Source organism: Ornithorhynchus anatinus, chromosome X1, assembly GCF_004115215.2.
Source record: "Ornithorhynchus anatinus isolate Pmale09 chromosome X1, mOrnAna1.pri.v4, whole genome shotgun sequence".
NCBI lineage: Eukaryota > Metazoa > Chordata > Mammalia > Monotremata > Ornithorhynchidae > Ornithorhynchus > Ornithorhynchus anatinus.
This window is the reverse complement of record NC_041749.1, coordinates 92,145,496-92,168,883: the sequence shown is the minus strand read 5'-3', so window position 1 is coordinate 92,168,883 and position 23,388 is coordinate 92,145,496. Positions and strand designations below refer to the sequence as shown.

At 44.2% G+C, this 23,388-nt stretch overlaps 1 protein-coding gene and 1 long non-coding RNA gene across 5 annotated transcripts in view; one reads left to right on the top strand and one right to left on the bottom strand.

Moving 5' to 3' along the window:
- The window catches only part of SRGAP3 (SLIT-ROBO Rho GTPase activating protein 3), a 315,141-nt gene that overhangs the window by 119,760 nt on the left and 171,993 nt on the right, over positions 1-23,388 (bottom strand). For all 4 annotated transcript variants that reach the window (XM_029051353.2, XM_029051349.2, XM_029051350.2 and 1 more), the window contains exon 3: positions 5,722-5,884. In XM_029051353.2, the coding sequence (XP_028907186.1) occupies positions 5,722-5,884 (163 nt within the window). The remainder of the gene's footprint in view (positions 1-5,721; positions 5,885-23,388) is intronic.
- On the top strand, positions 18,053-22,156 carry LOC114806524. Its single transcript, XR_003754559.2, has 3 exons — positions 18,053-18,145; positions 21,325-21,381; positions 21,766-22,156. It is a non-coding gene; the product is annotated as an uncharacterized LOC114806524 (long non-coding RNA).

Genomic DNA, 23,388 nt, shown 5'->3' with positions numbered 1-23,388 from the left:
GATATAACGAGAGCCCGTAATAGTAAGGTAGCCGTTTGGGTGGAGAGGAAAGGGCGGATCTTGGCGATATTGTAGAGGTGAAACCGGCAGGTCTTGGTAACGGATAGGATGTGTGGGGTGAACGAGAGGGACGAGTCAAGGATGACACCGAGATTGCGGGCCTGCGGGACGGGAAGGATGGTCGTGCCATCCACGGTGATGGAGAAGTCTGGGAGCGGACCGGGCTTGGGAGGGAAGATGAGGAGCTCAGTCTTGCTCATGTTGAGTTTTAGGTGGCGGGCCGACATCCAGGTGGAGACGTCCCGGAGGCAGGAGGAGATGCGAGCCTGAAGGGAGGGGGAGAGGACAGGGGCGGAGATGTAGATCTGCGTGTCATCTGCGTAGAGATGGTAGTCAAAGCCGTGAGAGCGGATGAGTTCACCGAGGGAGTGAGTGTAAATGGAGAACAGAAGAGGGCCAAGAACTGACCCTTGAGGAACTCCAACAGTTAAAGGATGGGAGGGGGAGGAGGCTCCAGCGTAGGAGACCGAGAATGATCGGCCAGAGAGGTAAGAGGAGAACCAGGAGAGGACAGAGTCCGTGAAGCCAAGGTGAGATAAGGTATGGAGGAGGAGGGGATGGTCGACAGTGTCAAAGGCAGCAGAGAGGTCAAGGAGGATCAGAATGGAGTAGGAGCCATTGGATTTGGCAAGAAGGAGGTCATGGGTGACCTTAGAGAGAGCAGTCTCGGTAGAGTGGAGGGGATGGAAGCCAGATTGGAGGGGGTCTAGGAGAGAATGGGAGTTAAGGAATTCTAGGCATCGATTGTAGACGACTCGTTCTAAGATTTTGGAAAGGAAGGGTAGTAGGGAGATAGGACGAAGGTACAGTGAGAAGGTTAGGTTAGAGGAACAAAGTGTGTGTGCTGGGTTGTAGTAGGAGAATAGCTAAGTAAGGTAGGAGGGGGTAAGGTGATTAAGTGCTTTAAAGCCAATGGTGAGGAGTTTCTGTTTGATGCGGAGGTGGGTGGGCAACCACTGGAGTTTCTTGAGGAGTGGAGAAACATGGTCTGAACGTTTTTGAAGGAAAATGATTCGGGCAGTAGAAGGGTGGGTGGATTGGAGTGGGGAGAGACAGGAGGCAGGGAGGTGAGCAAGGAGGCTGATACAATAATCAAGGCAGAATAGGATAAATGCTTGCATTAGTGTGGTAGCAGCCTGGACAGGGAAGAAGGGGTGGACTTTGGTGATGTTGTGCAGGTAGGTCTGACAGGATTTAGTGATATCCTGAATATGTGGGTGGAAAGAGAGAGAGGAGTCACATTGAGAAGCAGTGTGGCTTAGTGGAAAGAGCCCGGGCTTGGGAATCAGAGGACGTGGGTTCTAATTCCAGCTCTGCCACTTGTCTGCTGTGTGACCCTGGGCAAGCCACTTAACTTCTCTGTGCCTCAGTTACCTCATCTGTAAAACAGGGATTAAGACTGTGAGCCCCACATGGGATAACTTGATTACCCCAGTGCTTAGAACAGTGCTTGGTACATAGTAAGCACTTAACAAATACCATCATTAAGGATAATACCAAGGTTATGGGCTTGTGAAACAGGAAGGATGGTGGTGCCATCAACAGTGATGGGAAACTGAGCTGGGGAACAGGATTTGGGTGAGAAGATAAGAAGTTCAGTTTTAGCCATATTAAGTTTGAGGTATCAAGAGGACATCCAAACAGAGATGTCTTGAAGACAGGAGGAAATGCGAGACTGCAGAGAGGAAGAGAGATCAGGGCTGGAGATGTAGATTTGGGTGTCATCAGCATATAGGTGATAGTTGAAGCCCTGCAAGTGAATTAGTTTTCCAAGGGAGTGGGTGTAGATGGAGAAAAGAAGAGGACCCAGAACTGAACTTTGAGGGACACCCACAGTTAGGGGATGGGAGGCAGAGGAGGAGCCCGCAAAAAAGACTGAGAATGAGCAGCCAGAGAGATAGGTTATGGTGCTTCCTACATTTCTAAATCTATTGTGCAACAAAAAATCATGTCTGCTTTGCTGTGTTGTAATCTGACATAGGGAGTGTGTGGTCACTGATATTCTTCAATAGTCTGTCCAAAAGGATGCTGGGCTTTGGTCCATGCTAGCTATGGAAAGAACTGAGATATTCCATGAGCATTCTCACCTATCTTCTTGAAGATAGTGATAATTGGGGAGTCTTTCAAATCCTGGGGCATCTAGTAAATGGAGAAGTCTAAAGAGGAAAAGCCTTCCTTGTTTGTAGATTTCATCAGGAATGCCAACGGGTCCAGATGCTTTGCCATTTTCCAAGGTTTTAACTGTGATAATGATTTCTTCAAAAATTAGAGGTTTAAGGCCATGTCAGCACATTTTGCCTGCTTCTCTCTATTCATCCTCATCCGTAACAGTGGAAGGCCCATTTATGTATACTTCAAATGTGAAGGTGATGATGCTGATAGTGAGATTCCATCCATGTGTATTAGGATGGTTGATAATAATAATAATAATGATGGTATTTGCTAAGTAGTTACTATGTGCCAGTCACTCTACTAAACACTGGGGTGGATACAAGCAAATCGAGTTGGATGCAGTCCCTGTCCCACGTGGGGTTCACAGTCTTAATTCTCATTTTAAAGATGAGGGAATGGAAGCACAGAGAAGTAAAATGACTTGCCTGAGGTCACACAGCAGACAAGTGGCTAGCCAGGACTAGAACCCATGACCTTCTGACTCCCAGGCCCGTGCTCTATCCACTACACCATGCTCATGTACACCGTATACCAGAAAATATGATAGGGCACATTTTCTAGCCCCTTATCCATTTGGATGAAAAGTACATTCCTAAATAGTGCTGCTCGGAAATTAAAGGCAGCTGCCAAAAGGCACTATTGACTCCTTAGCAACCAAGTGACCGACACTGATAAGTTGGAGGTGGCGAGGGAGATAGGAGAGAGGGAGAGGAAGGAGAAAAGTAGGAGGAGTGGTACTGTACTTACATACAACTTTATTTTAGGGTTGGGGTAGGGAAAATGGATATCCTACCATTGGCAGGAAAGCCTCTCTAAGGCTATTCATTCATTATTATAATTCTTCATTCATTCAATTGTATTTATTGAGCACTTACTGTGTGTGGAGCACTGTACTAAGTGCTTGGGAGAGCACAATATAACAATAGACACATTCACTGCTCACAATGAGCTTACAGTCTAGCAGGGGAGACAGACATTAATATAAATGAATAAATTACAGATATGCACATAAGTGCTGCGAGGCAGGGAACCTGCCTACCAACTCTATTATAGTGTACTATCCCAAGTGCTTAGTACAGTGCTCTACTCACAACAAGCACTCCATAAATACCAGTGCTTGACATTTGCTTGATTTGTTCTTCTAGAAATGATGGACTGTAGTAGTTGTCCTAATAGGAATAGTAGTAATGGAATTTAATGAGCATCTACTGAGTGAAGTGCACTGTACTAAGCATTGGGGAAAGTACAACAGACACCCAATTCAAGGCATGTTCCTTTTCCACAAAGAAGTCATAACTTCTGAGGAGCCATCCATGCTCTCTCTCTCACTCCAGAACTCCTTAAAGCAAATACCTGGCAGGGGTAGTGGGTGCACATACAGTAGAAGTAACGGTGAGAGCAATATCACAGATGATTCAGAGATTAAAGTAGCGAAACAAGAAATCCATCCACTCCTTGCAGTTCCTCAAGATCATAACAAAAGAGAAGGGCTACAGGATGTGTGATGTGATATGCACATCAAGCTAAGGAACTCAGTGGGCAAAGGTAGGATGAAGTTATCCAGGACTTTGATTCATTAATAAAGGAAGCTCTTTGGCACTCTATATGACCACAGCCCAACTGAAGGGTGCAGATTAATCAATCAATCATACTTATTGAGCACATATGGCTCCACTTTCATCACAAAGGCAAGGACAGAACCCACATCTTCTGATTCCCAGGCCCGGGCTCTTTCCATTAGGCCATGCCACTTCTGTATCTGGCCAGACCACATGAACTAAGAACTGTCCTCTCTTTCTGATCAATTACTCTTCCTGACGTTCTATGACTGAATTCTTATATTCTAATTGAAAGTTTGCTATCGGTCATCCCACTGCAAGATTAAATCCAAGAAAACCGTGTCTGGTGAGTGAGGCAGGCACTTTTGGGAAACTGGGTGAGAGGGTGTGCCTGACTCAGGATACCCTGCCCACCCCACAATCACCAGAACTGGAAACACAAACCAAATTAAGGTTATATCCTGCTGCTGGGGAAACTACCCTCTGCCCTTTCCTCAACAGGTCACATGCAAAAAGGCGACCCAAGCTTTTTATAAGATATTATCTCAGGATACTCCAAATTGGGGTCCACAGACTATTGGTAACCCAGCAAAGATTTCTGGTGGCTCTCACTAACCCTCCTCACCCTTTCCCTATTCTATATGCCTCTCGAATATCTTCTAATGAATCGTTTTGATCTAGGGAATCTACACTTGAAACTCCTCCACTCCGATTGTAGCAGCCCTGAGGGCAGGGATCACATCTACTAGCATTGAATATTATCTCCCAAGCATTGAATAGAACCTTCTGCATAGAATAAATACCAATGATTGATAATGCATGAATAAGAAGGGATAGAGAAAAGGAAAGAATATAGCTATGATAACCTACTCAAAAGCAATTATATTTTAGTTTAAAAATGTCCCCAAAAGATACAGCATGTGCATCTGCAAATTAGATACATCTCATTATAAATATACTTATAGCTGCTTACCCATTTTATTGACACAGTTTTAGTCCACAGGATTAAATCTTTTCCCACAGTCATTAAGTCAGGCAGCTATTTGCTTTCTTTTACACCATCAGGGAGAACACAGATGACATGAAGGCTACCTCTAGGAAATAGCCCATAGAGTAACCCAAAATAAAGGCAAAGAACTGTCCCCCACAAGAGGCCAATTCAACACCAGATGTGACCTGAGCACCCACCTTCATCTTCACTTACACCCTAGGTGAAGTGGAAATAACAAGAGCATTTGAATTTCCAAAATTAAGGATGCCATTGTGAACCTACATCTGAAAAGTGGAATCCACCCCCTCAGATCCTTTCTTATACCATACAGAGAATGGAGGACACCCTTGCTAAAAGGTCGCCTGACATGAAGAGTTTCAGTATCACATTGCAGCAGTATATCTTTCGCTACTGATGGAGCTCGGCAATTTGAGAATTCATGATGGAGGATTGTGAACCTACATCTGAAAAGTGGAATCCACCCCCTCAGATCTTTTCTTATACCATACAGAGATTGGAGGACACCCTTGCTAAAAGGTTGCTTGGCATGAAGAGTTTCAGTATCACATTGCACCAGTATATCTTTCGCTACTGATGGAGTTTGGCAATTTTGAGAATTCATGATGGAGGAGCTTAGGCAAGTCATGATTATCAAAGGTACATGGTTTTGAAGATACTTTGGATAACAAAGGAGGGAAGTATATTTGTAGGGATATGCATTTATAGGATTCCTCCCAAACTGTCGCAGTACTAAAATGCTATCAAAGGCTGTCAGAGGAGCAAGTTAATCAAGTTACACTCCTCTTTTTGTTTCCGCCACTAAAGAAAACAAGAAACTTGGGTAAACAAGGCACTTCTATACATCCTTAGCCTGGCCGAGGGCTTGATGCTCTCCTGCTTCAGTCAGGAGATGCGGAAAAATCCCCGGAGCTCACTCACCTTTTTAAAGAGCCTAATGACATCCTCACTGATCTGGGAAAGACGGACAATGACATTGTTCGTGAAGATATCATTCAACGTGGCGTGGTCCCTGCTCTCCCTGCGGGTCTGGTTCAGCACAAGATACCAGCAGTTCACAGGGGAAAGGAGATATTGATCCTTCCTGAGGAAACAAACATATCAAAATGGTATTTAATTCGCAGCAGACAAGATGCTATCCTCATCTTTTTGGAAAAAAACATACTGCCAAAGGTAAGCAAACAGTTTCTGCTTAAACCCTCTGTTGTCACCTTCCCTCACCCGACCGGAATGAACCTGTCATGTCCCAAACACAATGCCAATCTAGCCATGGTCTCAGAGGGCCTGCCAGCATACCTTACTGGTATAACCCATTATTTTGCTTCTACCATGTCTTATGTTCTCCAGGCATTCTCTGTCTCTTCAATGCAGTCACACTGAGAATTAGGTCCCTAGTGGCTTAGTTCATCACAGCAAACCCCCTCTGGACTGTAACCTCGTTGTGGGTGGGTACCACGTCTACCAATTCTATTATATTGTACTCTCCCAAGTGCTTAGTGCAGTGCTCTGCTCACTGTAAGCCCTCAATAAATACAACTGATTGATGGATTGATTGAAGAGCTTTTTTTATAAAATTATAGGCTCACCCTTAAGATTGTAAGCTCACTGAGGGCTGGGAAACGTGTCTACCAACTCTGCTTGTTATGGGCAGGAAATGTGTCTGTTCTACTGTACTCTCAAGCATTTAGAACAGTGCCTTCCACACAGTAAGCACTCAGTAAATGATTGATTTTGCCCAGTTTTCAAAGAAGTGCATGCTGCCCACTAGAGTTTTAAGAGTTGGTTTAGAATTCTTTGGAAACAATGCGGAGAGAGAACATGACTGAAATTTACAAAAGTTCAAAGGGTGTGGATAGGGCGATCATGGAATTGCTGTTCACCAAATCCCACAATAACCGGACGAGGGAGCCCCAACTAAAGCAGGAGGGTGGTAGAATCAAAAACAAACCAAAGGAAAATACTTTCGGTAGGCATGTGGAATTCATTACCACAAGAAACTATTTAGGCTGAAAATATCAGCAGGTTCAAGAGAGGGTTGGATAAATTTATTGCAAATGGCAAGGTCGAATAACTTCAAGGGGCACTGGAATACCAATCAAGGATTCCTTGGCATCATAAGTTTCCCTCTAACTTGTCTCGAGTCCCAAGAAGAGAGAAGCTCCAAACAATGAAGGTTTTCCCTTTCTGTATTACAGAATGATTATAATAATAAAAATAATAATAATAATTATACATAGAAATAATAATAATGGTATTTGTTAAATACTTACTATGTGCCAAACACTGTACTTAGGTATGGGATAGATACAAGATAATAAGGTCCCACATGGGGTTCATAGTTGTGGGCAGTCTTCCAAGTGCTTAGTACAGTGCTCTGCACACTGTAAGCACTCAATAAATATAACTGATTGATGGATTGAAGAGCATTTTCTTTATACTATTATAGGCACTTAGAGTATTATTATTATACTAATAGTAGCAGGTAGAAGAGGCACTGAATCTCCATTTTGTCAGATGAGGGAACTCAGGTACAGAGAAGTTAAGTGACTTGCCCAAAGTGTCACAGCAGAGAAGTGGTGGAGCCAGAATTAACACCCAGGTCCTCCAACTCCCAGGCCTGTGCTTTTTCCTCTAGGCACCCCAACACTGCACTTACCACTGCTCCCATCACCCCGGCTCTTGTCTGCCAACACCACCTCATCCAAAGTACATTTAACTCCCTTTTGCTGGACAAAACGTGGAGCTGTAGAGTTGGGACACTATTGCTATTACTGTTATGCATTTCTGTCCCCAAACACAAAAGGGAGCCTGCTCTAGCCCACTAGCCCTAGACACACCATAACCTTGTCCACAGGTCATTTTGTTGGCAGAATTACCCCACAACACCCCCGCTAGGTAAGTCAGTGTTGTCGATCCTCTTTTACAAATGAGGAAGCTGAGGTCCAACGAGGCAAAAAGGGAAGTGATGATGAAAGTTTCCGAGCCTGACCAGGATTTTTGTAACAAGTCAACACCAGAGTCCGAAATAGGAGCCAACTGATTAATCGGCAGAAACAGCACAGATAAAAGAGACCAATGGGACTTCGTTTCCAAGTGGAAAATACAATTAATAGTAGTAGTAGCACCATTTAAGGACTTAATATGTGCACAGCATTGCATTAGATGTGGGGAAAGATGACATGGCGTAGTGGATAGAGCACGGGCCCGGGAGTCAGAAGGTCATGGGTTCTAATCACAGCTCTTCCACTTGTCTGCTGTGTGACCTTGAGCAAGTCATTTAACTTCTCTGTGCCCCAGTTACCTCATCTGTAAAATGGTGATTGAGACTGTGAGCCCCACCTGGGACAGAGACTGTGTCTAACCCGATTCGCTTCTATCCACCTCAGTACATTAACTGGCACACAGTAAGCACTGAACAAATACCATAAGTATTATTATAATTATTACACAAGTGGGAAAGAATACATATATTCCCTGACACTCAGGAGACACAATCTAAAAATATTAGGATAGACCCAAAAGGGGAGATGAAACAAAACACTAAGATAACAGAGATAAAAACAAAGCTCAGGTGCTGGGGAATGAAGAGCAGAGTTTTGAGCTCCTCATGGCTCAGGGTCCACAGTCCCAACTGCGGCCACAGTGAGCGTTCCAGCAGCAGCCGCCTCAGCCTTCCTGAGGTTCTGTGAAGACGGTGCCAGACTGTGGCTGCTTCTCTCTGTCCCACCGGGGTGGTGCGGGGCAGGTCAGGATGGAGAATCCTTGGTGAGGTAGAAGAAAGCTGGTGCAGATCCCAGGGAGGCAGCATGGTTACCTGGTAGAGGGGAGCTTCTGAGGTACCTGGAGACTGTAAGCCCGTCAATGGGCAGGGATTGTCTCTATCTGTTGCCAAATTGTACATTCCAAGCGCTTAGTACAGTGCTCTGCACATAGTAAGCACTCAATAAATACTATTGAATGAATGAATGAAAGCAGCAGGGTTCTGGTGGATTCACTCGGCCGTTTACCTTCACAGTATGGTGGGGAGGGAGGCGGGGAGGAGGGCATTGGCGATGGTGGGCTCTGCAACAGCTGAAATCCCAGTGTCCCAATGTGCATAGGATATGTTGGGGGCGGGGGCACTGGGAGTCAAGGTGGGGAAGTTGTTTAGCTTAGACATATTTCTTAGCCAAAGCTGAGATATTCATCTTAAGCACTAAAGTTAAAGCTCTAGTTATCTTCATTCCCTTTCTTGTAGGTTTTCTTCCTACTACCATCGCCCACCACGTCCCCTCCCCCCCCTCCCCCCCCCGCCCAATTTAGGAAAAAAACTCTTTGTTGTCCAGTACAACTGAATTCTTTCCAAACAAGGGTAATTTAGTGATTCAGAGTAATAACCATTAATATCCACAAAGGCACTTTTAACTCCTTACAAGGAAGGTGCTCTAGCAGCACCTCTCAAACTTCGATGCCACAGACCTTTTCCTCACCCCACATAATAGGAATAATGATGGTAATTGTTAAGCGCTTACTATGTGCAAAGCACTGTTCTAAGTGCTGGGGGGATACAAGGTCATCAAATTGTCCCACATGGGCCTCACAGTTTTAATCCCCATTTTACAGATGAGGTAACTGAGGCACAGAGAAGTTAAGTGACTTGTCCAAAACCACTCAGCTGACAAATGGTGGAGCCGGGATTAGAACCAATGACCTCTGACTCCCAAGCCCGTGCTCTTTCCACTGAGCCACGCTGTTTCTCTTGAAAAGAAGAGTACATTATGAACTCTTACCAACACACACAAATAAACAAACACACACAAACACACGCAGAGTGTCCACGGCAGCTGACTCCTGTGTCATTCGGGATTGATTCACAACATCCCCATCACATCAACCTAAAATAATCCTTAAGCACTTAAATATTTCATTCCTAGCCTCAGCACTTACATACCTATGTACATTTTGTGTATTTGTATAGTCAATTATTCAGTTATTTAATTCCAATACATTTGTACAACTTCTGTTCTATCTTTGTGGACTGTCTTCATTTCCACTACTACCGCTCCCTTCTGCATCACCTATACACGTGGATCTGTACCTTTTAAGCACTAGCTATCCACCCTACCTTCAGCTCCAAAGTACTTAGGTACATATCTATCATTTCTCTTAATGTCTGCCTCACCCTCTAGACTGTAAATTCCTTGTGGGCAGGGAACTTGCCTACTAACTGTTGTACTGTACTCTCCCAAGAACTTAGTACAGTGCTCTGTGCATATGTGTTCAATAAATACCACTGATTGAATGACTCCTAATGCTCCTACTATTTGAACATAATTTTTGTCTGACCAACCCATTGGATCACAGGCTCCTGGAGGGTAGTGACTGTGCCTCTTCCTTCTGTGGTAGTGCTTTACATTCAGGTGCTAAATAAATACTGTTGATCAGGACAAGGAAAAGAGTGAACAAGGTTACAACTTACTGCTTCCTAAGGAAACTTCAACTTCACCCCCCCAAAAGTTGCAGCCCCTATTTTAGAAACACTGTGCTAGAACAATCTAACCATGAACAAATAAAGTAATTGCCAAGCACATTTGGGACAGTCTGGCAAACAAGGCACCTAACCAGTTCAGCTGTTTTCAAAAACAGTGATACCACAAATCTTGGAGTGAGCCCTGAGGCAAGAACTAGTAATGTATGGCTATCCAGTCCAATACCACATATTAGGACCCATTGTACAGTAACTGATCTAGGGGCACCTCAATCAAACAATAGTATTAAGCACTTACTGCACAAAGAGCACTGTACTAAATGCTTGGGAGAGTACAAGAGATAAGTAGACATGATCCCTGCCCTCAAGGAGTTTACAGTCTAGCAGGGAAGACAGACATTATCTACAGTATTTATTAAGAACTTATTAAGTGCTTGGGAGAGCATAGTAAAAGAGAGTTGGTAGACATGTTCCCTGCCCACAGGATCTTATAGTCTGCAGGGGGAGACCACCATAAGTGCTGTGGGGATGGCAGTGGGGTAATATTAAGTGCTTGAAGGGTACAAATGGAAGTGCATATGCAATGCAGAAAGGAGAAGGTGTAGGGGAAGTGAGGGTTTCATTAGAGAAGGCCTCTCAGAGGAGATTTGATTTTAATATGACTTTGAAGATGGGGGGAGTGGTGGTTTGTCATATATGGAGGGGGAGAGAGTTCCAGGCCAGAGGTGGGACATGGGCAAGGGGTAAACAGCAAGATAGATGAGACAGAGGTACAAGTGAGTTGGCTGGGTTGTAGTAGGAAATCAATGAGGCAACATAGGAGGGGGTGTGCTGATTGAATGCTTTAAAGCAGATGGCAAAGAGGTTCTGTTTGAATGGGAGGTGGATGGGCAACCACTGGAGGTTCTTGAGTAGGAAGACATGGACTGACTGCTTTTTTAGAAAAATAATCCAGGCAACAGAGTGAAATAAGGACTGGAATAAGGGGAGTCAGAAGAAAGGGAGGTCAGCAAGGAGGCTGATGCAGTAGTCAAGATGGGATATAAGTGCTTAGCATAGTGCAAGCAGTTGGTATAGTGCTCTGTCAGTCAATAAATACCACTGAAGTGCTTGGATCAGCCTAGTAGAAGTTTGGATGGAGAGGAAAGGGGGGATTTTAGCAATGTAGCAAAGGTTGAACCAATGGGATTTGGTGACAGACTGAATATGTGGGTTGAATGAGAGAGATGAATTGAGGACAATGTCAAGTTTATAATAAAATACAGGTAGTGGGAAGCAACAAAGTTCAAAGATAGGTACATAGGTACAGTGGGGGATTGGGGAGGGGAGTTGAAAGAGGACCAAAGTGCTTAGGGAGTATGGACTCAATTGCAAAGGGGACACAGGAGGGAAGAAAAACAGAGTGGGGAGATGAGATGATAGTAAGGGAAGGCTTACCAGAGGATATATGATTTTAGCAAAGCAATAGAGATGTAAAGTTGGTATATTTAGATACTTTCAATTTTTCTGAAATTTGGTTTCTGTACTCCTGGAAACAATATGAAAGTTTGCTACAAGGACTTTTTGAAGTGGGAATTTGTCAAAGCTGCCCTGTAGCTAATTTTTGCTTTTTTAACCTCATCAAATGGGCAAGGCCATCTTTTGTCAGCTAATCATTTTCCTCTATTCATTCTTAGTGAACCTTGGCACCATGCTTTCTTGGCAGTGAAGATAAAGCTGCGATTCAGGAGAAATTTTAAAAGCAATTTTCTGACTGGAATAAAAGAGATCCAGCTGTATCTAGTCAGTCCTACAGAGTGTTTTTCATGTTTGCTAGACACAGAGATCCAGATTAGAAAAAGTATTAAAAGACTAAAATGTGAGTGGGTGGAAATCACATCTGAGTACCAGAAAAGATGACAAAAAATTCTTCATCAGATCATTTCAGCTTTCTCCCCTGAAGGAAAAGCTGCAATGTGCTCAAATGAGCCAGCTGTCCTGTGTGTTCATTTTCACCATGAGACAGAGCCAAGGGATGTCCAGCTGTAATATGGAAAAATCAACTCTCTGAGGTGAAGATTTAGATGATAAACTCCCAGAAGGCAAGAGCCATATCATTTAAAACCTGCTCTAAACAGCACTCAACACAGTTCCCTGAGAACAATACCTGATAGGACTGATGACAATTATTCCCTGTCTGAGTCCCAGATAAAATTCTTAACATCCATTTAGCCTAGTGCTGGCATTTGGCAGATGCTCAATGCATTTGGTTGTTGATGGAGGAAGCTGATTTTCATGAAGACCCAATCAATGAATGGTATTTATTAAGCAGGTACCTTGTGCAGAGTCCTGTACTAAGCACTTGTGAGAACACAATACGATAGAGTTGGCAAAGACCCCTGCCCTCAAGGAGATTATATTCTAATGGGGGAGAGAAAGACATTAAAATATATTACATGGGAAGGAAGAGAGCCTAAAAATATTTACATAAGTGCTGTGGGGGTGGGGTGAGGATCAAAGTGCTTAGGGGACATGAAACTAAGTGCATAGGTGACACAGAAGGGAGGAAGAATAAGGTGGGGAGAAAAGAAGCTAGTCAGAGGTGGCTTTCTGGAGGAGATATGATTTTAGTAGGGCTTTAAAGATGAGAAGAATGGAGGCCTGTCAGATATGAAGAGGGAGGGAGTTCTAGCCTTGAGGAGGGATGTAGGCAAGGGGCTGAAAGGGTCGATGGCAAAAGAGATCAAAGTGAGGCACAGTGAGAAGGTTGGTGTTAGATGACCGGAAGTGTGCAGACTGGGCTGTAGTGAAAGAGGAGCAATTCTTTTAGGTGACACAGTGTGCTTACAGGCAAGTAGAGGACAGGAGGAAAGACGACAGAGTAAGATGGCCCTTGGAGGAATCTCAGACTCATCTCTGCCATCCCCATACATCCTCCTTCCCCGGTGCATCCCAATCCCAGTTCTGGGTTTTCATAGGACTTAGAAGATGGGGAGAGTGCAGGTCTGTAGGATAGGAAGGAGGAGAGGGTGTGAGCACAGGGTTGATGGCAAGAGAGATGAGAGCAAGGCACAGTGAGTTAATTGGGATTGGAGGAGCTAAGTGTGCAGGCTGGGTTGTGGTGGGAGAGGAACAAGGCTAAGTAGGGTAGGGAGAGCTGATTGAGTACTTTAAAGCCAATGGTGAGGCATTTCTGCTTGATGGAAAAATATTGCAACATTTTGAGGAGTGGGGAGATGTGCAGAGGATATTTTTTCAGAAAATGATACAGGCAGTAGAGCAAACTATGGACTGGAAAGGGGAGAGGCTGGAGGCAAGGAGTCATCTGCAAGGAGGCTGTAGCAGTAGTTGAGATGGGATATGACAAGTGCATGCTCCAGTTTGGATGGAAAGGGAGGGGTAGATTCTGGAGAGGTTGTGAAGTTGGAACTGACAGGATTTGGTGTCAACCTCTGTGTTAGCTATTTTCTACAGTGCCACTCTCTGAGGCCACTCACTCTTTCTTTAAATTAGCGATGGCTTTGATGACCTCCAGGACTCACTCAAGAGCTGTTTCCCAACTACTCTCTGCAGTATTCCCTTAGGTTAGTTGGGAATCAACTGATTTTTTTTATGGAATTTGTTAAGCACTTACTATGTGCCAGGCACTGTACTAAGTACTGGGGTAGATACAAGCTAATCAGGTTGGACACAGTCCCTGTCCCACATGGAACTCATGGTCTTAATCCCCATTTTACAGCTGAGGGAACTGAGGCACAGAGAAGTGAGGTGACTAGCCCAAAGTCACACAGCAGACAAGCAGTGTAGCCAGGATTAGGACCCAGGTCCTTCTGACTCCCAAGCCTGTACTCTATCCAGTAGGCAACACTGCTTCTGTGTGCAGAACACTGTACTAAGAGCTTGGGACAGTACAATACAACACAGTTGGTAGACATGTTCCCTGCCTATAATGAGCTTACAGTCTAGAAGACTGCTTCATGCAAATTCCCTTTTCCATCTTTCTCCTATCTGTAAAATTATGTTAATGTCTGTCTCCCCTGGAGGATTGTAAGCTCCTTGAGGACAACTCTACTGTCCTCTCCCAAGTGCTTATTACAGTGTGCACACCACAGGCACTCAATAAATACCACTGATTGAAGAAGGAAAAAAGAGGGAAAAAATCATAGAAATAACCTATAAACTATTATCATTTAGTTTAAAAAAATTTTAATTTAAATGATGAATTTACTGCTCAACAATGGACCTCAAAAACCTCTGCATTAAGCAGAAACTGTCGTGAGCCCCCAGTTCATACCAACCAGGACCTTCCTGGAGCAGGAGAGTCTTGGTGACACACAGTAGAGTTCAAACCACTCCTCTGAAGCACCAAGGTTACTGTAGAAAGTTTTTACTTAGTTTTACCAGCTTGCAAGGGAGTGACACATACACACCCCAATACCAGTCTACGGTCAAAGGAGCCCATTCTGCCAACATTTCTCTTTTCTACTTCCAAGTGCTGCTGCCTTCTAGTGCTGCTCTCCTGCTGCAGGTGCTTCCCCCTGCTTGCCTCTGCTCCTTCTCTTGCTGCTTCTGCATGCACCTCTGTCTGCATGCCCAGTGAGTTTCAAAGGGACTGCCTTTTATCTGCCTTAGGTGTTGCAGCTGTGGCTCTACGGGGTAGTCATTGATTGGTCCAGGCCTGTTACCGAGTAGAACAGGGAGAGAAAGCCATATCTCCCTCCATGCTCCATCCCCTCAGGCCAGCAATCACCTGTCTCAGATATAGCCCATCAGTGTCTTCGCCAGTCTGTTCCTTGTTGATGGCAGGATCACAAACAGTCACTAAAAAAGGCAGTTTAGTGTGGCCTCGCCACAGAAACTCCTAGCCATTGGCCTTTAGGCCCACAATCGACTCTCTTCTACTTTAATTCATTCATTCATTCAGTGGTATTTATTGAGTGCTTACTGTGTGCAGAGCACTGTGCTAAGTGCTTGGAAAGTACAATACAGCAATAAAGAGAGACAATCTCTGCCCACAATGGGCTTACAGTCTAGAGGCAGGGAGACAGACATCAAAACAACTAAACAGGCATCAATATAAATAGACAGAATTATAGATATATACATAAGTGCTGTAGGGCAGGGAGGTGGGAGAAGAGCAAAGAGAGTGAGTCCACTTATCCACTTTTCCCACTATACCCCAAGTCTCACTCTTCACTCCTCCCAAGCCAAGCTACCTGCTGGGCCTCATTCTCATGTCTCCAGTTGAGGATCTCTGCCCACACCCTTACCCTTTCTGGAAGAACTCCCTCTCCTTTTGTTCAGAAGACCCACCTTCAAAGCCCACTTAAACACACATCTCCTCCAAGACACCTTCCTCAATTAATTTCAAATCCCCCTGGGCTATACTCTCCTAACTGCCTCTTCAGCACTTCTGCACCACCTGAGCACTTTGGGAGAAACAACCTCCCCACTGCATTTATGTACATATATCATATACCCTACTACTTAAGCACTAACTCATGCCTATATCTCCTTTATTCTTTCTCCTATCTGTACTTTATTTTAGTGTCTGTCTCCCCCACAGAATGTAGCTCCTTGATGGACCGTGTCTACTTTATTGTACTCACATAAGCACTTAGTACAGTGCTCTGCACACACTAAGGGCTCAATAAATACCACTGATTGATATGGATGACTGTGAAGGAAGAAAAGGGCAATGGGCCATACTCAAAATGGATACTCTCCCCCACCTTCAAAGCCTTATTGAAGGCACTTTTCCTCATAAAGGCCTTCCCTGACTAAGCCGTCCTTTCCTGTCTCCCACTTCCTTCTATGTCACCCTGACTTGCTCCCTTTATTCATCCCTCCTCCCAGCCTCACAGCACTTATGTACATATCTGGAACTTATTTACATTAATGTCTGTCTCCCCATCTAGACTATAAACTCATTGTGGGCAGGGAATGTGTCTGTTTATTGTTATACTGTACTCTCCCAAGTGCTTAGTACCGTTCTCGGCCCACAGTAAGCGCTCAATATGACTGAAGGAAAGAGGATTCTACATTATGAATGGATAAAATTAATGTGCAAAGTGGAGGAAGCTCCACTGACCAAAAGGTCACATGAGTTGCCAGCTGCAGGGTCCACAAAAGAGCCTCCATCCATGCCACAGCAATGAATGATGGCTTTGCCCACTGTTGGTTTCTTGACCTTTTTGAATGGCATTTGTTAAGCGCTTATTATGTGTCAGGCACTGTACTAAGCGCTGGGGTAGATACAAGCTAATTAGTTTGGACACAGTCCGTATAATAATAATGATGGTATTTGTAAGCACTTACTATGTGCCATGCAGTGTTCTAACACTGGGGTAGATACAAGGTAATCAGGTTGTCCCATGTGGGGCTAACAGCCTAAATTCCCATTTTACAGATGAGGTAACTGAGGCACAGAGAATTTAAGTGGCTTGCCCAAATTCACACAGTTGATAAGTGGCAGAGCCGGGATTACAACCCACAACTTGTGACTCCCAAGCCTGGACTCTTTCCACTAAGCCACACTTAGATATTAAGCACCTCGAGTAAAGTACTCACTGGTCTCTAAGCTCCTTGAGGGCAGGGATCATGTCTATCAATCCTACTTTACTCTCCCAAGCACTTAGTACAGTGCTCTGCATACAGTAAGTGCTCAATAAATACCACTGATTGATAGTGGAAGGAGTTTAGGACCTGGGAGTCAGGACACCTGGGTTCTAATCCCAGCTCTGCTGCTTGCTTGTGCAACCCTGGGCAACCCACTTAGCTTCTTTGTGTCTCAGTTTCTTCATCTCTAAAATGGGGTTGAAATACCAGTTCTCCCTCCTTTTAGACGGTGAGCTCCATGTGAGACAAGGACATTGTCCAATCTGATTATCCTCTAGCTACCCCAGTGCTTAGCATAGTGCTTGGAACATAGTATTCAACAGATACCACTATTATAAGTGTTATTATTATTAATAATATATAATGATAATAATAATAAATGTTTGACCAGATGATCCAAGTTTGTGACCACACTATATTCTCAGTCTGTGACTTGGCTACCAAATACTGAGAACACACAGGCACTAAATAATCATTTTTCAAAAATTAAATCTTACTATGAAAGTGATTTTTAAATAGAACTATAGCAATGAGAAGCAGCATGGTCTAGTGGAAAAAGACCAGAACTGGGAGTCAGAAGACCTGGGTTCTAATCTCAGCTCCACCCATTGTGTGACTTAGGGCAAGCCCCCTTAATTATCTGGATTTCAGTTTCCTGTCATTTATTTTAGTGTCCGTCTCTGCCACTAGACTGTAAGATAATTGAAAGCAGAGGTCCTATTTACTTTATTATACTCTCCAAGTGCTCAGTAAAGTGTTCTATAAATGGTCAATAAATTACGACTGGTGATTGATCAATAGTATTTACTGAGTGCTTACTGTGTGCAGAGCACTGTACTAAACCCTTGGGAAAGTACAATACAACAGAGTTGGTGGATGTGATCCCTGCCCAAAGGAGTTTGGAGTCTACAGGGGGAAACAGACATTAAAATAGATCAGGGATAGGGGAAATAGTGAAGTATAGGGATATTTACATAAGTGCTGTGGGGCTGGGGTGAGTATCAAAGTGCTTGAGTGCCTTCTGGCTGCTTTACAGACAGAGAAGAATGCACCCTCATAAGTCCTGGATTGGATCATTGGGTTAAGCAAACTAGGCTCTTACTACACTATATTATACTGTATTACCCTAAACTAGGCAAGGGCTTGATCCAACAATCCAAGCTTGTGACATCACGCTGTTCTCGGCATGTCAAGGAGGCAAAGGGTCATTCCATTTGCTATCCCAGATGAGAACAAACAACAAAAAGACTCAGCTCTGCTGAACCAAGACACACTGAAATGGTGGGCTCTCATTATGATAAATTAATAATTTAATGTGGGCACTAGCTCTGAGTGACTGCTCTAGCAACCAATTACCTGAAACTCACCATGCATATTTTAGAAGCCAAGAGCAGGAAGCCTAAATTTGGTTTATCCAGGATGCAGTGGAGTTTAGTTAATCTTTTATCTATGCACATAAATCCTGAGAGGGTAAAGAAGGCCAGTGTTTCCATGGGATTAGCACAGAAGCAAAGCCATTAGTTTCAAGGGGGTAGGGTGACCCAGTTTTTTGGATAAGTGGAAACAAGAAATCAGTTATAATTTTTGCCCACTGCTAGCAGGCTACAGGCCTCACTTCTCTGTCATCTGCATGAGAAAAGCTAAAGCAGGGCCACAGAGGGCTCTCTTTGGGGAAATATCAGGACTGTCCTAGAGATGAAGTTATTGTAATGCTAGATAAGGAGAACAACAAGATGAAGAATTGTACTTGTTAAGCATTTACTATATACCCAGTACTGTGCTAAATACTGGGGTAGATACCAGATAAGGAGATCGGATACAGTCCCTGGCCCACATGGGGTTCACAGTCTGAGCAGGAGGGAGAACATGGATCTTACCTCAATTTCACAGAAAGGGAAACTGAGACCCCAAAAGTGACTTGCTCCAGTTCACACAGCAGGAAAGGGTCAGAGCTGGGATTAGAGCCCAGGTTTCTTGACTCCCAGGCCTGTGGCCTTTCCCCTCTACCTCCCTAATCTCCCTCTAGTTATCCATTATGAATCACTGGTCTGGCCCAGTTATGGCACTGCCCATGGGCTTACTCACTTCCCTGCAGAAAGGTTTGTTCTGCAGTATTAGTCTTATGGATTGATTGATGGATTAGAGAAAACCCATTCTAAACAATAATAACAATAATAATTGTGGTATTTGTTAAGCACTTGTTAAGTGCCAGGCACTGTACTAAATGCTGGGTGGTGGGGGGGATGGGGTGGAGGAGGAGAGAAATACAAACAAATCAGGTTGGGCCCAATCTCTGTGCAGTGGGGGACTCACAGTCTGAATCTCCATTTTACAGATGAGGTAACTGAGGTATAGAGAAGCTAAGTGACTTGCCCAAGGTCATTCAGCAGACAAGTAGCAGAGCCCATGACCTTCTGGGGAAGCAGTATGGCGTAGTGGATAAAGCATGGGCTAGGGAGTCAGAAGGTCATGAGTTCTATTCCCAGCTCTGCCACTTGTCTGCTGTGTAGCCTTGGGCAAGTCATTTAACTTCTTTGGGTCTCAGTTACCTCACCTGTAAAATGGGAATTAAGACTGGGAGCCCCCCGTGAGAAAGGGACTGTGTCCAACCTGATTAACTTGTATCTACCCCAGCGCTTAGAACAGTTATTGGTACATAGTAGATGCTTAACAAGTACCATAATAATAATAATTATTATTATTATTATGACTCCCAGGCCCATGATCTATCGACTACACCATGCTAAACCCCATTCCCCAATACCTCAACTGCACCCAACATCCAGTGTGGAAAAACTCATGTTTGAAAACGAATTCAGAGATTACCTTCAGAGTTTAGCAAATAGAAGTCATCAGCCAAGAAGTGTTGCTGGTGAGAAGCAGTGTGGTCCAGTGGTTAAAGCACGGGCTTGGGAATCAGAGAACCAGGGTTCTAATCCTGGTTCTGCCATTTGTCTGCTGTATGACCTAGGGCAAGTCACCTCACTTCTCTGTGCCTCATCTGTAAATTGGGGAGTAACAATGTGAATCCCATGTAGAAAATGGACTGTATCCAATCTGATTAGCTTGTATCTAGCCCAGTGCTTAGTAGATGGCCTGGCACATAGTAAACGCTTTACAAATATTATTAAAAAAATAAAAGTCAAGGCCAGTTTGAAGCCCTTTCCTAAGCAAAAGTTCCCCAACAGCCAGCTGAGATTTTTCCTGCTCACAGACTTTCCCCAGGTTTCTTAGCACTAAGGAGCACAGCTCATCATACTGCAGGATTTTGTGCAGGGTACACTGGGTTATAAAGGAACCTGCTTCCAAGCAATAATTTTTTCCCCCCAAGCATTTGTACAGTGCTGTGCACACAGTAAGTGCTCAATTAATACCATGAATTTACTGATCTCCAAGGGTGAATTCAGTCTTCAGGAAGAATAGGAAACTTGGTGTAGATTCAATGGAACATTAAGAACTTAAAACAAGAGGGTAAAGCCCCAAGGAAGTGTTTTTTAAATACTAAGCAAGTCATTGCTATTTCATTAGTAGCAATGTTGTATGGTTGAATTTACATGATTTAAAAGGAGTTATAAAAGTTTTAAAAAATCTAATATTGTTGCTACTAAGAAAGCTTTAATGTACTCACCACCTTGCCCCTTCCTATTTTACCTCACTGATTTCCTACTACAAACCAGTCCACATACTTCACTACTCCAACCCCAGCCTACTCACTGTACCTTGATCTTGTCTATCTCGCCACTGACCCCTCACCCACATCCTCCCTCTGGCCTGGAACTCCCTTCCCCTTCATATATGACAGACGATCACTCTTCCCATCTTCAAAGCCTTTAAAAGTAAATTAAAATTACATCTCTTCCTCCCAGACTAAGCCTTCATTTCCCTTACTTATTTCCCTTACTCTTTCTCTCTTCTGCATCACGCTTGCACTAGGATTCTGCACCCTTTAAACACTTGATATTCACCCCATCCTCAGCCCCACAGCATTTATGTACATATCCATAAGAGAAGCAGCCTGGCTTAGTGGAAAGAGCCTGGGCTTGGGAGTCAGAGGTCATGGGTTCGAACCCCGGCTCTGCCCCTTGTCAGTTGCGTGACTTTGGGCAAGTCACTTCACTTTTCTGTCCTCAGTTACCTCATCTGTAAAATTGGGATTAACTGTGAGCCTCACGTGGGACAACCTGATTACCCTGTATCTAGCCCAGCGCTTAGAACAGTGCTCTGCACATAGTAAGCGCTTAACAAATACCAACAAATACCAACATTATTATATCCATACTTTATTTTAATGTCTATCTTTCCTTCTGGACTCTAAGCTCCCTGTGGGCAGAGGCCATGTCTACCAACTCTGCTATTACACGTATTCTCACAAATGCTTAGTACAGTACTACTGACTAATTAATAGATTGAAGGAGAGCATTACATCATTCTTATGTCGTCTCGTGTATTTTTTTTTCCAGGAGCCAAATAAAAACTCACCCTCTAAACAGACCATCTCAGAAAATGGATCAGACCATGTGAGTGCTGGACCTACATAAATTTGGTAGATGGGGAAGGGAGAAAAGGGCCCTACTAGAGTTCCCTCCTACATCTGGATAAAGAGCCCTTCTCTGTAGCTCTAACAGTATTCCTCACTGTACAACAGCTCATCCAGAAAATCCAGGGCAGAGCCTCACTGGAGTTTTCTAACACAACCTTCCATTGTCTCATTTATATCATCCAGGTTAGAATTGGTCAGGGAAATGTAGCAAGAGAAGTTGCTTGCAGGTTTTGCACTTTACTGGGGAGGACGGGGGCTAACCTTGGTCAGTGGTAGGAATGGTGCAGAGTGGTCATATCTGTGGCTCCATTCACTTGGAGTAGCGGGGGCCGAGCCGCTAATTCACATCTCCCTGTTGCAGGATTTAAACCAAGTGGAAGAAATCCAACTCGCTGATCAAACACCATTGGTTTCAACAAACCAGAAGAACTTCCTCAAAGGCCAAATTCCACAACATTTGGTACTTCAAAATCAGAGCATACAACAGGATGACCGTGAACCAAAAAGTACATCACCAAGTTTTTGTGACTTTAAATATGCTCTCCAAACCGGCAATCAGGAGCCAGAACATGAAGCAAATGTAAAAAAAGGACATCTGTTTGATGTCCTTTAGAGCACTTGCTGAAGTTCCAGTCAAAAATGCCACGAGGAAGAAGCTGGTGGCCGAGCGTTACTCTTTGGCTGACTACTTGATTTGGCCTCCTTCATTAAAGTAGGGACGTTCTAGTCTTGGGTTTAGAGCAGCAGAAAAAGTCTAGTGTATTTGGTCTTTTCTTATGATAAAAGCAATTTTTTGCTTCTGCAGGTGGAAAGTTAGCACTATTGTTCCCGGGCCAGTTCACAAGAGCTTTGATTAGTTGAGAACCCTTCCCTTAACCCAGGGGGATGTGGTCATCACCTCTGTATCCATCAGGGTTTGCACCTATGGCCACTCAATGGACTCTTTAGGAACACTGCACCTTCTTCAGGCCCAAGTTCCATTTTGTCCAAGTTCCGGGAGCACAGAAAAGGGCATCTTCAACCAGTCTACTCCTGTACGTCTTTTACTCTCAGAAACATCCAATTCTCTCAATTTGGTGAAACAGGAGCAGGAGAGAGGGTTGCAGAGTTGAAGCCTTCTGCATTTAGCCATGCTAAGCTCACTGCTAGACTCTAAGTTGCTTGAGGGAAGAGAGCTTGTGTACTCAGGCACTGCTCCTCCTTGCCATCACAAACCTGGCTCTACCTAGATGACATGGTCTCTCCTGGTCCACTCTCTAGAGGGGACCTCATCTCCCACTCTCCCAGATTCACTGGGAAAGGGGGAGAAGTTGGCTTCGTTCTTGCTTCCAAGTGCCGCTTTCGCACCATTCTACCTCCCCGCCCCCATCCGCCTCGACCTTCGTTTGAAACCCATATCATCCACTTTTACCACCCACTCCAGATACTAGTCACGATCATCTACTGACCCCCAGGCCCCATCTCCAACTTTCTGATCCATTTTGATCCCATTTCTCATATTCCTTCTTTCTCCATCCCTACATTGATCCTTGGGGATTTCAATATACATGTGGATGTTCTTGACGACCCTTCTGCACTGACCTCCCACTCCACTGCACCTCACCCACTCACCAACTCAGACACACACTCAATCTCATCATCTCTAGTCACTGTATGATCTCTACCCTCACCAACTCTGAAATATGTCTACCCAATGACAATCTCCTCACCTTCTGTCTCTCCTAAATGTCCCCTCCCCGCAAATCTGTCCTGTTCCCCTACCATGACTGCCAATTTTTAGACCCCATCCAATTTTCTCAAGTCGTCATACCCCATCTAGTCTCCATACCTCAACTACCTTCCCTTACAACCAAACTGTCGTCCTCAACACCACCCTCTCTATCAAACTCTACTTACTTGCTTCCCTACCCTTCGCCAAATTTGTATCACTAATCCACAATCCTGGATCACCTTCACAGTCCATTTCCTTCGCTCCTGTGCATTG